General features: G+C 41.0%; 2 protein-coding genes across 2 annotated transcripts; both read left to right on the plus strand.

The window, feature by feature from the left end:
* Nucleotides 1-498: 498 nt before the first annotated feature.
* On the plus strand, nucleotides 499-1,540 carry LOC310866835 (cofilin-1-like; the record flags this gene model as incomplete). Its single annotated transcript, XM_083776588.1, has 1 exon — nucleotides 499-1,540. One exon carries the CDS (start codon nucleotides 499-501, stop codon nucleotides 1,000-1,002), a length of 504 nt encoding a protein of 167 aa, XP_083632714.1. The 3' UTR covers nucleotides 1,003-1,540.
* A 5,079-nt stretch (nucleotides 1,541-6,619) lies between these two features.
* Nucleotides 6,620-15,938, plus strand: LOC310866970 (uncharacterized protein; the record flags this gene model as incomplete). Its single annotated transcript, XM_083776765.1, has 3 exons — nucleotides 6,620-7,121; nucleotides 11,616-12,004; nucleotides 15,402-15,938. The coding sequence occupies 3 exons, from the start codon at nucleotides 6,620-6,622 to the stop codon at nucleotides 15,936-15,938; spliced, it is 1,428 nt and encodes a 475-aa protein (XP_083632891.1).
* Between the last annotated feature and the right edge of the window lie 599 nt (nucleotides 15,939-16,537).

A 16,537-nucleotide genomic window follows, 5' to 3' on the forward strand; every position in this document is an offset into this window, starting at 1 on the left:
ATGCAGAACAAGATATCTGGCCCTGATCAGCCCAGTAGAAGATTAGCTCTTTTAGACTGCTCACCCCCTATAGGGAGGGATATATGCTAGCTAGGAGCTAGCTACACCTTAAAAAATCACACTCATGTGAAGTGAGCAGCACCTTTTATCATGATGTTCATGTATGATAATGATGAAGTCATCAAAGTTCCGTTAAAGGTCCATAGACTTGGCACCCACTTTGTCGTAGTAAATGTATTTTGCCATTGACTTGGCCTGAAAGTTTGCATGTAATACATTATTCCTTAAAAGGTCCATAGACTTGCCACATGATGTCATGGGGGGCACACACGCTCAAAAAAAAACACAGTTTGATTTCAGCTACAATTGCTATCGTGATGTCATAATACACTGGCCAATCAGCACGCAGCTGTGATGGACCAACCTGGCATATAAATAAAGAGTCATCGCGGCCTCATTCATTTACAACGAGCATACAGCCAATACATACGGGTAGCAATGGCCTCTGGCATCAAAGTTGCTGACTCGGTTCTTGATGTTTTTAACCACATGAAAGTGCGTAAGGCGCAGGAGAACAAGGAAGAGAAGAAGAGGAGGAAGAAGGTTGTCATGTTCTGCCTGAGCGAAGACAAACAGAACATTGTCCTCGACCAAGGCAAAGAGATCCTGCTGGGCGACATTGGAACCACCGTCCACGACGCCTACCAGCATTTCGTAGACATGCTGCCCGCAAATGACTGCCGTTACGCTCTGTACGACGCCTTCTATGACACCAAGGACACAAAGAAAGAAGAGCTGGTCTTCATCTTCTGGGCTCCAGATAGTGCTCCCCTGAAGAGTAAGATGATTTACGCGAGCTCAGTGGACACCGTCAGGAAGAGATTCGTAGGTCTAAAGCATAAGTGGCAGGTCAATTGTTTGGAGGATGTCAAAGATCGCCGTAATCTTGCTGAAAAGCTTGGCACAGAGGTAATCTCTCTAGAAGGATGGCCTATAAATTAATACATCCAGCCAATCGAGGCCTACCAGATTTCATCTGTTTACTCCAGTTGTTGCAGTTGGAGGAAGTGCAGAGGCAGAACCAGGATCATGTATAGCACTTGTAGCACAGGTTGACCTCATGAAGTCCAAATCCACCTTGGAGCCACGCTGTTCACACGTGGATCTTGAGATCGAAGTGATTGTTTTTTGTATGTGGCAGGGTCTGATACTGCAAGTAAGCAAAACATGAAATTGTGTAAATCAAGGAAATAGGTTGTTTTATTATTTTTGTTTAAATAAAACAGCAGTTTTAGAATCACAAAGCAGGGCAGTTTTAGAATCACAAAGCAGGGAAGCAGAAGTACTTCCATGCATCTTCTTTTTCCACATGTATGACATATTTTTTTAAATATGGAATGCCGGTCCTATAGGTCTTCTTCCCCTGGCCTCCTCCCAGATCTAGATGGGTTTGCCTGGAAATTCTCCCTGGGGAGAGGAACAAATACTGACCAGCAGATGGTCAACTTTTCCTTCTGGCTCAGCACTCTTTTTATCATGCGCGGTCAAGTGAACGCAATACTGCTCCAGATCTCCAGTTGATCTCGTGCTCCATTCTCCCCCCTCACCTGAGAACAAGACCCTGAGCTATGAGCACTCTCACTCGAGGGTGAGTGAGGGTGTGGACTCATTCCTTACCAGGAGTGTGCTTTCCTACTGAAAGTCTAGATCAACTGGGCTTTTGCCCTTCTGTCTGTGGAGGTTTCTGTCCTTCCTGAGCCCGCCTTAAGACACCCGTTTGACAGTTGTACCAACCCAGCCAAATCCGTCACTGTCCCCGGAGCGGGTGCACGGCTGGATTTAGAGATGCTGATCCTCATCACAGCTGCTTGACACTCATCTGTCATGAAGGTCATAGACCAATAGAAATGATGCCATCAGGAGGGTGTACTACATCAACCTGTGACAAAGCAGGGATCCATTCCTCAGCCTACCAAAACGTAACCGTGGACATATGAGGTTTCCACCCGACAGCGACAACCTAGCACAGGGCTATACTTAGACCCAACATGGCAAGCACATGGCGGTGAGCCTGCCCCCCAGAAACACCCTTATAGACCAATCTGTGTACGTTTTTCATCCGTTCATGTTTTCTTACTTTTTGTCTGTATTGTGCTAAATTCACTTCCTTTTTTGGACTTTCAGATGCAAGGGATTGTGGGGCTTTGTGGATATATTTACTATGTTTCTGGTTGCCCTGACAATTTTCAAGGGGCGGTTTTCACTGTATAATTTTTTTTGGCCAAATTCTCCACTGCACTTTCATGTAATTTGGACCCGAGTCCTAGAGGCAACATTTTACAGCCTGTCCACTGACCAGAATAGATCACATCTTGTCAGCAAGTTTCTCATTTCTAGAACAAATGGGGCTTAGCCTTAGTTTTGAGTGTTTACTGTAGCGCCCCCTATGGGCCAATCAATGCATTTTTTTGTTGAACAGGTTATGCAACATCTGGACATCGGTGGGCCGAAATGGACTAAAGGTTACATATATGAACAAGTAATTGGACAAAACTCCGGAGAACCAGCAGATACAATCGGTTTCCCTGCTAAACAGTGGAACCATGATAACAAGTATACGATGATAGATTGATTGTAAACAGCATGTGGTAAGATACTAAAGCTAAAAGGATAACACAAAAGGTCATGTGAACTTGTTTCTATTGTGGTCCTCTGTATTCAATTCATCAACATAGCATACACAAATGAACACAATAATACATACAAATCCCAGTTGTATGCTTATCTTAGTTATCTATAGGACAGCTAGGACACAATATTATGCTATAGCCTAGGCCTATTCTTTTGCTGTTATCAGTGATGTAATGGCGCCCTCTTGAGGTCGGCCTCAGCAACAGTCAAGTACTCTCGCTCTTCAAAGTTATTTTCAGGCCGAGGACCCCCTTGGCTTTACTTTGTAAACTTGTGACCTTTTGCTCTGTACCTGGTCTGCCCTTTTCTCCCTCTACTACACCAAACCTCTGTGCCTGTCTAGTGTCTACAAGCTCACAACGCGTCTGTTCACCCTAGAAAAGAGATGCTAGAGTTCAGGTGGTTAATGTAAAAATAATAAAGTCTATATCACACAAAGGCTGTGGTATCTCTGAGGACTCCCTAGGGGTCCCGGACCCCCTGTTGAAGACCACTTGTCTATAATAGACGGACATGGTATGGTCTCTTCAAGAATGCTTTTAAAAACATGCACTTATTACGGGACCGTTGATTGTTTACAGATATTTACTGTATGTGGAGCCATTGAAAATGATAATTCCTAGTTACTGACTATTGACTAACCATATATGAACTTTGGAATCACTGTTTTTGTTTAAGCCAGTAGTTCTCAAAGTAGGGTCCGGGGACCTCCATGGGTCCTTGGTGTGTTCCAGGGGTTCCCCAGCTAAATGTTTGATTACACATCATCATTTGAAAGTAGCAGCTATACGAGTGTTAATCTTGTACATCTTGTACATCTGCCATTTTTTAACATAAAAAATGGGATATCCACAAACTTGGCAACAGCACATCAGTGTGAAGTCATTGTAAGAAGATGGGCTCCCAGAAAAGCTGACAATACTTCCAGTGTCCTTGATGTAGTGCAGCATCTGTTGATTCCTTCACAGATAATGAACTCATAATTAGACCAAAGGAACAGCTAATTTACTATGAAAGACAGATATTCGAATGGGTTTGTAGTTGAGTGCTGCTGAGTGATTCTGAACAGTCTGAACTAAAAGTGGAGAAAAAAAACGATCCATGTCATTGAGAGAGCAATATCATTCATGTGATTTCTAGTTCATCAGCATGCAGATCATTTGCCATCAGCATGAGAACGCCACATTCAAGCACACGTTTCTAGGGCTCCTTAACCCTAGAACACTAAACATAAATTGTGTTATACCATCACTTTTACCCAGAAATTGGCATCAAAAAGTACAGTAATACATGGCAACTTGAGGTACTGTGCTTTAATATTTCATCAAGACTTCACAAAAAGATATATACAAAAATCACACCCGTGTGAAGTGAGGGGCGCTCTTATCGTCATACATCATAATACATCATCTCATTCCGGCCAATTAGAATCTTCAATGTTTGTGTTTACGCAATGTTTGTGTTTACACAAACACTCAAATCTGTCCATTCATTGTCAATGGCATTTAATGTTTTAGGACAATGTTTGTGTTTACACACACCTCAAAGCTGGACATAGGAGGGGCTAGCGTCCCTCAAAAATAGATGCACCCCGAACACCTGCCTGTAGAAAAAAGTATCTTCTTCCTTTGTATTTTTACGCTGTTGTGACAGTGGGAAAGTCACCAGATATGTTTATTGACCAAAATACAACCTACTAGAAACTTGCATTGTGGAACTTGTAACAAAATCAAATCAAGTGAAATCAAATCAAAACACTAGAATGTCATTGAAACCAGTGGCATAATATCATATTCAAATAGTCTGCTCAGTGCTTTGACACAGGGATTATTGCTATAGCCTTCTCTGTATGTATAGGACTATGAATATACTAATATTGCTATGTGCACTTACATGTTCATATCTGCTAATATGTGATAGTCTCTCACTTGCACAATAGACCGTAACTCTACATCATCTGCTATATACAACCCTCTCTTTCTACATAATTTTGTACACTTGTGATGTGAGAATATACTTAAGTTGTTATATTTGATTATTCAAGTAAATTATACATGGGCAGCTGGCGGCCCGGGAGCCACATTCGGCCCCCACCTTCACTGCCCGCAGGTTAATATCTGAATGATATATCTGTTGTTAAAATTCCAAACATGCAACCAAACCAGCTTTAATTATTTCAGTCTATATTATTAGCTTAAGTTAACATAAGTGTAACTAAATGCATTGGAAATTAAATAAAAATAAAATAAACCCAAAAATAAAATAAAAACTTTTCAGGATTCCAATGAAAAAATAGCAAAACATTATTCACGATTCCAATGCATAATAGGCTATGGCAAAAAATAGAAGATCTACCATACCCTACCTATTTTTGCTACTTTTGTATGACATAGAATGACAAAGTAGAGAATGAATTTACGAATAGAGATTTGAGACAGTATATGCAATGTGGCACTCTGGAGTGAGTGAGAAATATTGTGGCCCTCCTCCCTATCATCAAAGTTGACTACCCCTGAAGTATGTGTGCATGGATAGATCTTTATGTGACTTCTAGATAAACATCAGAATGTTCTCTATCCCTCTGGGTGGTACCTTATGTAGTTATGTAACCGCTGGCTGATTGGCTGCTCCACCACCTCGTTATCCCCCGTCACCCCAGGGTGCTTCTGTTCTTGCAGAGCTGAGAGAACATCTCAAGGTCGATCTCATCACCTACAGGTATACCTGCAGAGTTTCCCCAGTTGGTTACCTCTGGGAAGTTTAGTTCTATTGTACCTTTCTTCTCCTGAACTCATTTATCCCCGTTTAACTCACTCTTATGGCAAAAACTTAAAAAGTTAACAACACCTGGATGCAATTTTCGTAAGCAATAATCACCGCAACCCTCATCCCTGGAGATCTACCCTATACTGCCTTTCCATTCTTCAATAATCCTACTGTATTTTTTGAATGAAATATTAACAAATAAACTCACCTCAACTTCAGTTCAGGGCAGAGTGAAGGATATATTGTCAGTTTTCATAGTATCTGTGCCACCCTAGCCGAATAGGGTGCATAGCACATGGGTTCTCTGTAATGCCGGACAGCGAGTCTCCGGTTCGATTCCCAGCTGGCTGGACTATTTTGCTTGCATGTCACTCCTATACTCTGTCTGTGTTTCTTGTCTCTCAGTCTCTACACAGTGTACTATATACTGTGTAGAGACTGAGAGACAAGAAACACAGACTGTGTTCGTGTTTCCCCCCCAGCCTTACCAGCACTTTTGTCCGAATTGTAGGAGTTGAGGCATGACATTTTGTTTTGACTCTGTTCCACAGATAATTATTGTGAAAAGAGCCAAAGTTTGACCATTTTATATAATACTAATTTTGATGCAGAAATGGTGTGATCTTATTATTTATTTATTTTAACAGTATTTCAGTATCTTAAAAGTATTTAAATTGTCACTTGTGCAGAATGCAGATACCCTGTATATACACTTACTGTATGTCAGTTTGTTTACTGTTGAGTGATAAAACAACTTACACATTCATTAAGCAAATCATTTGAGGACCCCCAGGTTGAGAACCACTGGTTTTCTCAAGAACATGTAGTCGAGGTGAGATAATGTATTTGACAGCCCTAAAAACCAACACATTTTAAGTCGTATTCCTTTGCCGAGATGTCCACATGGCTAGTCACTTTGCAGCGATGACCACATGGCCAGTCACACTGAGTAAGGTCACTGTCTAGTGTCTATTCTTAGAATGCCTTGCTTCTATTCTCTTTTCTACATAATGACGTCATTGTGCAACAACATCACAATGTTGTCATCACTACCATCTCCTTTATAATGAATTGTCAAGTATAGTTAAACTCATTTAGCAAATTCGGCCTGTCGTTAATCACCTGCTAATTTATTTATCAAAGCTACAACACAGGAGCAGCCATGGCTACTGGAATCAGAGTGACAGATGACGTGATTGCAGTTTTCAATGATATGAAAGTCCGTAAGACTCAAGCCACGGACGAGGAGAAAAGAAATATAAAGAAGGCTGTGATGTTCTGCCTGAGCGATGACAATGAGACCATCATCATTGATGAAGGCAAAGAAATCCTGGTGGGAGATATAGGAACCAAAGTCATGGACCCCTACCAGGAGTTTCTGGAGATGCTTCCAGCGGACGACTGCCGCTATGCGCTATATGATGCCGTCTACGAAACCACGTTGGGTAGGAAGGAAGAGCTTGTCTTCATCTTCTGGGGTCCAGAGAGTGCACCCCTGAAGAGTAAGATGATGTACGCCGCCTCAGTAGATGCCATTCAGAAGGAATTCACAGGTCTCAAGCATGTGTGGCAGGTCAACGGTTTGGAAGACATCAAAGATCGAAACACCCTTGCTGACAAGCTCGGCGGTTCAGATGTAGTCAGTCTGGAAGGAACCCCTATATGCCAATAAATCGAGTCCCATGGCTTCAATCGAGGCCTACTAGACACTTCTAGGTATAGAGGCTTCCCTCTATTACAGATAGTTTAGAATGCAGCTGAGGGATAATAAGTAGGGTGGCGAAAATCACTTCAGGATGTCCGGCAGTGGTCTGGTTAATGATATGGGTCACGAGATGACTTGGGGTTACTAGCTGGCTGCTTGAAATGTACAGTATTTGTAATATTTCTACTGGTTTTGGTTAGAATGTGTGGCACATCTGTGCAAGGAATATCGTGGGTGGGGCTAAAAGTGACCCTATCTAATTTGAACTTGGTTCCTCGCAGATCACAAGGAGAATGGATAGTGACTGGCTGAAATACTAGGCAACCACACAACTTTTATTTTATATTTTTCAAATATTATGCTTTTTTTAGATAGTGTGGTGACTCGCAAGGACCAAGGTACCATCCAATATTATGTATCTCTTTTTATTTATTTATTTCATTGGCATTATTGTTTATTTCGGTAGGAAAGGCAGTGAGATAGGAACTCACAAGGACCATATGGGGGGCAACCCATCCAATAGTTTGATTTCTTCATTTATTTTCGGCATTATGTTTTTGGCATTATACTTTATTCAGATAGGAAAGTGTAGCGAGAGAGGACACAAAGGGCAAGTGAGAGGGAAGTGACACCCATGGGTTCCTCACTGCACGCTGAAGATATTTGGGTGATTTTGGAGTTTTAGTTTGTTTTTAGTTTTTTGGCAGTATTCTTTATTTACAGAGGGAATGGCAACAAGACAGGAAACCAGGGGTTGTGAGAGAGGACAGGCCCTCAGTTCCTAAGTGAAGGAACACCTTGGCAGAATAGTTAGTTTTTTAATCGTTTTTTGTTCTGATGGAATGCTTTGGCATTAAGATATGATATATTTAGATATGATGAAAGGGCAGGGCAGTGAGAGGGGAAGACATCGGAAGTCTGATTTAAACGCATATGGACAGGCATGCCCTCCAATGTTCTTTTTATTTACATATTTATTCATTTTATTTAGAGGTGTAGAGACAGAACCGATGGCAGAGGTGGGGACACTATAGAGAATAATTTCATATGTAGACGAGCAAATCGGCTATTTTGGCCAGAATGAGATGATGTATAATGATGTATGATTATAAGAGCGCCCCTCACTTCACACGGGTGTGATTTTTTTCTATTATCATGATATGCATTTAGTAAATGATATAGTCCCATTCATTCAAAAAGTATGATAATAGGGTATGTTTCTAGGGCTTATTGGCTCTATCAAGGGAAGACCCGCCATCGCTGCGGTTTCAGCCAATAGCAGTTGTTTCCGGTTGCTTTTTGGGACCGTAAGTTTCAAATATTGTGCTATGCATCCTTCACCTCGATATCAATACTAAAATACTGCAGGTCAGGAGCCCTCACTCCATCTGGATGTGTTTAATATGTTATATTTCTGATGTGATGTGTTGAGTATGTATTGAACAGAAACAAAACATTGGTAATTTGGTATACAAATTGTATGTGTTAAAGTCGTGTTTTAAAAAAAAGATAGTTGAGAAAATGAAATCATTCAAAGAGAGAGTATGCTCTGTTTTTTTGTTGTGCAGTGCAGCCGCTCCTATGCACAGCTTTGTGTGTATGTCCATCTGTTCACCGCTCACTTCACACGAGTGTGATTTTTGTTTATATAGTTGTACTTTAGATAGGAGATCGTGGTGAGACAGGAAAGAAACCTAAGGCAGTGGGATGGAAGACATGTGAAATGCAGGCCTGGCTTAATGCACAGGATTTAGAGGCTGCAGCCCTATAGCTGCAGGGCACCAAGCTCGGACAGGGGGGCACCAATCGCCTGGCCCACGTAAACATGTGCAATGAGCAACGAGCCTGGTCGTATAGCCCAGGGCACCATATATGGGTTAATCCGGCCCTGTTGAGATTTGACAGTCAGTGCAAGAAATGACTGATCAACTACCAGACCAATAGTTTATTTATTTTACTTTTACTTTATTGGTATTTCACTCTTTATATAGAGAATGTAACGAGTGCAGTGAGAGGAACTAGTTTAGAGAGAATGAGAGAATCTGAAGGCATAGAGAGTCAGATTCAAACTTGGGCCCTCGCGAGTCTGGTCAGGACTCATGACCAACATCATAGAACCTTTTTGTTTAAAAATATTTTTTTGACTTTCAACCTTCCCCCGACTTTGTTGCTAAATAATAAAATATAATTTGTGAGCATCCGCTGGTCATGTTGACCTCAGCATCATACATTACTAAATTATTGTCTGTACATTTTAAGTGTGAAATTTCACCCAAATATGGACTTTTATCAAATTTGGGGATATGTAATGCTGAACAAATGGCCAGAAAATTTATCGTTTGGTTTTCAACCTTTTTCATATCAAGGCCCATTATCTATGCTGCATAATTTGGGCCACAGACCACCATTTGATGACATTTATCCTCTCAGACCGAAAACTAAAGAATATTTTGTTATTACTTGCGCAAGCAGAGCACACAAGTACTAGTTTCGCCCAGGACGATATTCGATGCGTATGCACCATCCCAGCAAATGACGTAATGACTACTTGTGCCTGATACGGCAGTGGTGCCAGATTACATACATGTATACATAGGAGCATTACCTTTAATCCTCCCGACACTAAAACATATCGTCATTACGTCACCATCGAAAACCAATTACACTCTGGCATTGGGTCCTTTAATCCACATCTTTATTACGTCATCATTGAGAGCTAGTTATACCAGTTACTGTATACCCTGACGTCATATGCTGGGACGGTGCATACGCATCAAAAGTGGTGCAAAGTAACCACAGTCTACCGCTAATCAACTTACAACTTACATATACATAGAGGCATTTCCGTTAATCCACCCGACACTGATCCACATATACGTCACCATCGAAGGCATTGGGTCCTTTAATCCACATCTTTATTACGTCATCATTGAGAGCTAGTTATACCAGTTATACCCTGACGTCATATGCTGGGACGGTGCATACGCATCAAAAGTGGCGCAAAGTAACCACAGTCTACCGCTAATCAACTTACAAATTACATATACATACACAGAAGCATTTAGTATTAATATCACTATAGTACAAGATTAAGTCAATTTAAAGCAATTGACAATTTAAAATAAATAATTAAATAATTGTACTGTATATGTGATAACATATTTTATTTCAGTTTATATACCTTTTTTTTCATCTGATATCAATGATTTATTTGTCTTTGAAAAACTAAAAAGGGATCCAGAATAATTCTAAATCGATAAAACTATTTATTTTATAGATAGAAACTTGTACCATACTTCATAATACTACTTTTTTTACATGCATAAAGTAGGTAGGTAGCAAATAGCTAAACCTAATAATTCAACATTTCAAAAGTTCCTTCACAGAGAAGCTGAGATTTGACAGTTTGTAGCGGTTGACAGTACTTACGCGCTCTGCTTGCGCACCTACTAGTGTGCAACAAGCAAGTAGGCACTCGACAGTTCTAGTTATTACTAAATTAGATTTAGTCCACAATTCAATGCTGTGTTGATGTTGATACCTTTAGGAGAATCAACAGGCAAATTAATTTCTCAAAATAACAATTCTTCTACACACAGTTTGTGTAGACTTCTTGTAAATTAATGCAGATGTTTAACAAAAATGTAACTCTTGAGAGCGTGAAATTTAACCACATTGGTTTTATTTTACGCTCTCAAGAGTCAAGATCTATGGGTCCATTTGATTATACCAAACCTTTGATACCAGTTTGTTGTCAGGAATTTAGCCCAAATTGGATAAAGAACTCAGCAGCCCAAGATCGGCTCAAAATTTAAATCAGGTGCAGGTGGAGGAGCATGACATGGGACTCAAACGTGAATGAAATCATGATTCATTATATCCGTAAGGACTTGCCTTCACACAAACATCCTGCGTGATGTCATCACACAGGATGTTTGCGTTTGAGGAAGTGATTGAAATTCAACTTCTAGGGACCTTTGACATACTCAAAGATAGTGTATCTAAAAGTATGAACATATATTTTCCATTTCATCATTTCCACTTTTTTTTTTTTTTTTAAGATATTTTTTGCGGCTTACGCCTTTTATTGATTTTTGAAGGGACAGACAGTAGGCTGACAGGAAACGGGAGAGAGATGGGGGGATGACATGCAGTAAAGGCCGTGTCGGGTCCGGGAGTCGAACCCGCGGCACACTGCGACTGGATTACCAGTCCGGTGCCCAGACCGTTACGCTACGGCCTGGGCCATCATTTCCACTTTGACGACATGAATGTCTTATACATTTGATCTCTGCTACCATAGCAACCATGACATTGAAATAAAATACTCCAATCGACACGCAGCTGTGAAGCAACAATTTGGCTTGTTGTATATAAATAAACGCATGACACATAACAGCCTCATTCAGTAACCGGCAGTAATTATTAATACCAATGGCATCCGGAATCAAAGTGGCAGATGAGGTACGTGTTGTGTTCAACAACATGTTAATCCGTAAGGCTCATTCTGATGAGGACAAGAATAAGAGAAAGAAAGCTGTGATGTTCTGCATGAGCAAGGACAAGAGGAAGATTGTCCTTGAGGATGGAAATGAGATGCTGTTGGGAGACATAGGAACCACTGTCCAGGATCCCTACCAGCACTTTGTAGACATGCTACCCGCAGATGAATGCCGCTATGCTCTGTATGATGCTACCTACGAAACCAAGGAGACAACCAAGGAAGAGCTAGTCTTCCTCTTTTGGGCACCAGATAGTGCGTCACCGTCATGTAAGACAATTTACGCCAGCTCATTAGATGCCATTAAGAAGGAATTCTCAGGTCTCAAGCATAAGTGGCAGGTTAACGGTTTGGAAGACATCAAAGATCGGCGCAGCCTTGCTGAAAAGCTTGGCGGTGCCGAGATAGTCTCTCTGGAAGGTTGCCCTATTGGGGGATAAATCCAGCCCCTGGGTTCAATCGAGGCCTGCCAGACATCAAACATCTGAGCGGTTCAGCTGTTCATTCCAATTAGCCAGGCTACAAGCAGAACCATTTGTAGCACTTTGGCACATCGTCGTGGGTCTCCAGGGCTAAAGTGACTGCTCCTAATTCCACGTCCTTCCAGTTCATAAGTCGAATATGAACAAAACACGAATTCACTGAGATTCAAAATCAGTCCCTCACAAGACTTGACTCACAAAGAGCATAAAGACCCCACCCAATTGTTATTTTTAAATTTAATTTTTTCAGCATTTTGAAGCAGCCTAAATGTTTTTTTGTTTTTTTTTGGCATAGACATACGGGACATGACGAGTTTTATGGTCAGTCCAATAGTTCATTCATTCATTTATTTTTTCATTCATACGTTTATTTTATTTGTCTGTCTAATATTTTTATTTGTTTAATTATTTTGTTTGATATTTAATCGTTTTGTCATTTTATGCTTTATTTTTAAAGGATAGTGTAGCAACACAGGATTAATATGAAAGATGTGAATCCAATAGTCGGGTGTAATTGTAATAGAACTGATAACTTTATTGTAAAGTAACAAAAAAGAAAGACATGGAGGGAAGACGCAGAAATTCCTCAGTCCAGTACCATGGGGTGAAACGACAAAGGATTTTAACAATGGTTTTTAACTAGCTGAGCTACCACGCACCCCATCCAATGATTTATTTGTTTGTTTGTTTATTTGTTTAAACTATCATTTTATGCTTTATTTAGATTTTAGATATTAGATGCTTTCTCGCAACTCCCTTGTGAGCAAATCACTATCAGCCACCAGGCACCCCCATAGTTTCTTTCTTTCTTTCTTTCTTTCTTTCTTAATTAATTATTTTTTATAGCACCTTTCCAAACAAAGTTACGTGTTTTACATACACCTGTGCACCCAACCATTAGTTGTCTCCACCAGGCCGAAGGCATGTGGGGAGAGTATGTTTTGCACTCCGTCCGTCCGTGTGTCCGTGTGTCCGTCCGTCCGTCCGTTAGCAGCTAATCTCGGCCACCGTTAACCCGGTCGATGCCAAATTTTGCACACACACTCCCTGGATGCCAACGATGAACCTCTGCCCCAAACTTTCCAGAACGGCCTGTTATAGCGCCACCAGGAGGCCGCTTTGTGCAAAACAACTTTTTGCACAGTACACCTACAGATTTTGTCCAAACATCACGCAAATTGGTACACAGTCTCTCTACAGCCATTCAACGAAACCGGTCTTTCAGATTTCTCACACTCCATCCTGATTGGTTAAGATTGGCTTCCAAAGTTCACAGGAGTGCTCAGTTTCAAACAAAATGCTGCAAATCATGAACACATCGCGTGATTTCCTTGAAATTGTGCACCCACATTCCCACTAGGCCGAGGACGAAATGCCACATGAACAATTTCAACTCAGCCTCAAGGTGAAGCTATAACTGGCCGAAAAGTGTTTTTACCTCTAACTGCACGAATCTGTGGATCACTTTGTATGCCAACTCCCTAGAGGCCAAGGAAAAACCTTTGTCTGGAATTTTTCACATCTGCTCTTTATAGCGCCACCAGGAGGCCCACATATGTAAAACACATTTTCTATTATTACTCCTTCAGATTTTATCCAAATTTCACGCAAATCGGTACACATGATCTCCATAGTCATGTGATCAACACAGGTTTGTTTGATTTCTCATATTCCATCCTGATTGGCCACGATTGGCTCCTACAGTTTTCAGGTGTAGCAAATGGCCACAACTCCTCAACGCAGCGTCCGATTGCGATGAAACTGTGCACGCATATTCCCACTAGGCTGAGGAAGAATCCTGGTGGAGACCTGTGCCGATTGGCACTTTATCTAGTTTTTTTTGTGTTTATTATTATTCCGACGTACCCTAACCTCACAGCCTCACACTAACCTAACGTTTGTCGGACAATTGGGCCCTCTGCTGAAACGTGAGCTCGGTTCAGCGATACCTGCACTATGGCCCAGCGTCCTCCCCAGCGTCCTCCTCAGCTACGGTAGGCCGGGTCGGGACCCAATACGTTGTTAGCGAGCTCTCCTTTCTTGAGAACGCTATTTATTTATTAATTTTGTCAGCATTCATTTCACATGATTACAATTAAGCAAGCGGAATATCTACATAGTATTTAAGAATCACACCCGTGTGAAGTGAGGGGCACTCTTATCATCGTACATCATCATGCATCATCTAATACTGGCCAATCAGAATGCCTGTTACCTGTGCTTGGCTAGCTGATTTGTTCGTTTACATAATATGTAAAATTTACGTCATATTATGACATAAATATTCCCTTCAATGTCAACGGCATGTCATTCCGGCCAATCGGAATTTGCGTCCTCACCTTCATCTTCAATGGTTGTGTTATGCAATGTTTGTGTTTACACAAACACTCAATTGTCCATTCATTGTCAATGGGATTAAATGTTTGTGTAGGACAAGTGTGATAGTCCTTAATCAGTATGATGACCCTTGACTAGGAAACATTCTTTAATATAACTCAGAAAACCAAGCCTTGCTTGTTTTAAGGTAGTAAAACAATTTCAGGAAAATCATCAAATTTCCTAACCATTTTCTTAATTGGTCCTTGCTTTCAACCCACTGCATGTTATCAATGTGATATTGATGTGACGTGCGTGATATCAGTCCAACTCAACTTACGATATATGTTAATCCTGTACCTTTAATATAACTAACTCCCACATCTAACATCATTGTGAATGACAGTAAAACATGTTTTGAATTAGTTCTGTGTGTGCATGAATAGGAGGGTCTCTCTGTCTCTGAAGAAGGGGCGCTTCTTATATTTAATGACATTTAAGATAAGATCTGAGTGTACAAATGGAACCACTGGACCCTTATTGGTCCATTGGTCCCATTTGTACACTCTCAGATGTAACAAACACTGAGGATTGTACAGTGTAGTTTGGGGTCCCAGAGATTTGATACCAGAAAACAATCAAATGGGGGTTCATGTCATAATCATTAGAACTTCAAGAACTTCAAGTTTGATGATGCATTAGGATCTAATGCATGGCGCACAAAGGCAAACAAAAAGTCCATAGACTTGGCTGCCACATGACATCATGGGGGGCATGAATAAAGAGAACCTCAATGTTGTTGAGGCCCAAAACACAGAAATATTGATAACATCTGTATCTCTGCTACCTTAGCAACCGTGACATCGTCAAAATCCTATATTATATTATATATAAACAGGGATATAAATATAATCATCACTTAATTTAACTTTTCAATCAGACACACAAGCACCAATTTACAGGAATAGCAATGGCTTCCGGAATCAAGGTGTCGGACGAAGTAATTGACATTTTCAATGACATGAAGGTTCATAAGGCTGGAGCCACTGAGGAAGACAAGAAGAAGAGGAAGAAGGCTACGATGTTCGTTGTGAGCGAGGACAACGAGAGCATTGTCCTTGACATAGGCCAAGAGATCCTGCAGGGAGACGTAGGGACCACCGTCACGGACCCCTACCAGCGCTTTCTGGAGATGCTGCCTTTAGACGACTGCCGCTATGCACTGTACGATGTCACCTATGAAACCAAGGATTCCGCAAAGAAGGAAGACTTGGTCTTCATCTTCTGGGCTCCAGAGGGTGCTCCCCTGAAAAGTAAGATGATTTATGCTAGCTCAGTAGATGCCGTTAGGAGGATATTCACAGGTCTTAAGCATGAGTGGCAGATCAATTGTTTGGAAGACATCGAGGATCGACATACCCTAGCTGATAAGCTTGGCGGAGATGAGGTAATAAGTCTGGAAGGGATTCCCCTTTAAGTCATTAAATCAAGCTCCAGGCTTTTAATCGAAACCCACATACTGATGTGTTCTGCTGTTCATTCCAATTGGCAGAGGCAGTATCATGATAATTGGATGATAATGAGCAAAACATTTAAAACTTTAAAACGAATACTTTAAATATACTCTCTGCAGAGCAGATGATCAAGGAGGAAGATGCGTGTGAGAAAATCAGAGTATTCGTATCCTCATCATCCAACAAGATTTGTCTGCTCGGTTAGTCAATTTAGACTGTGTTTTTTATTTTATTTTGTTGCTTATATTGGACCTTTAAAGTTGTTCAGCATCGGCATTGGTTATACTGTATATGGCCGTAGAACAGTTGCTTATAGGATGTTAGGTTGACCGGGTTTCAGATGTATTCATAGACGGCCAGCGGAGATGCACTGCGGTCAATGGAGTGGGTACAACAACCACAGAGGAACATCAGGAAATATGAATGACCACAATGATCGTAAATGTCCAATCAATTAAAGAAGATTTAATGCAAACACTATTGGAGACATTGTAATCTCCGAGACATGGTTAAACCTTGCCGAGATGGACCTGGAGAACAGAACACTTCTGTTTCATATGGA

Source organism: Protomyctophum parallelum (assembly GCF_964188405.1).
Source record: "Protomyctophum parallelum genome assembly, chromosome: 11".
In the NCBI taxonomy this organism is placed as follows: Eukaryota; Metazoa; Chordata; class Actinopteri; order Myctophiformes; family Myctophidae; genus Protomyctophum; species Protomyctophum parallelum.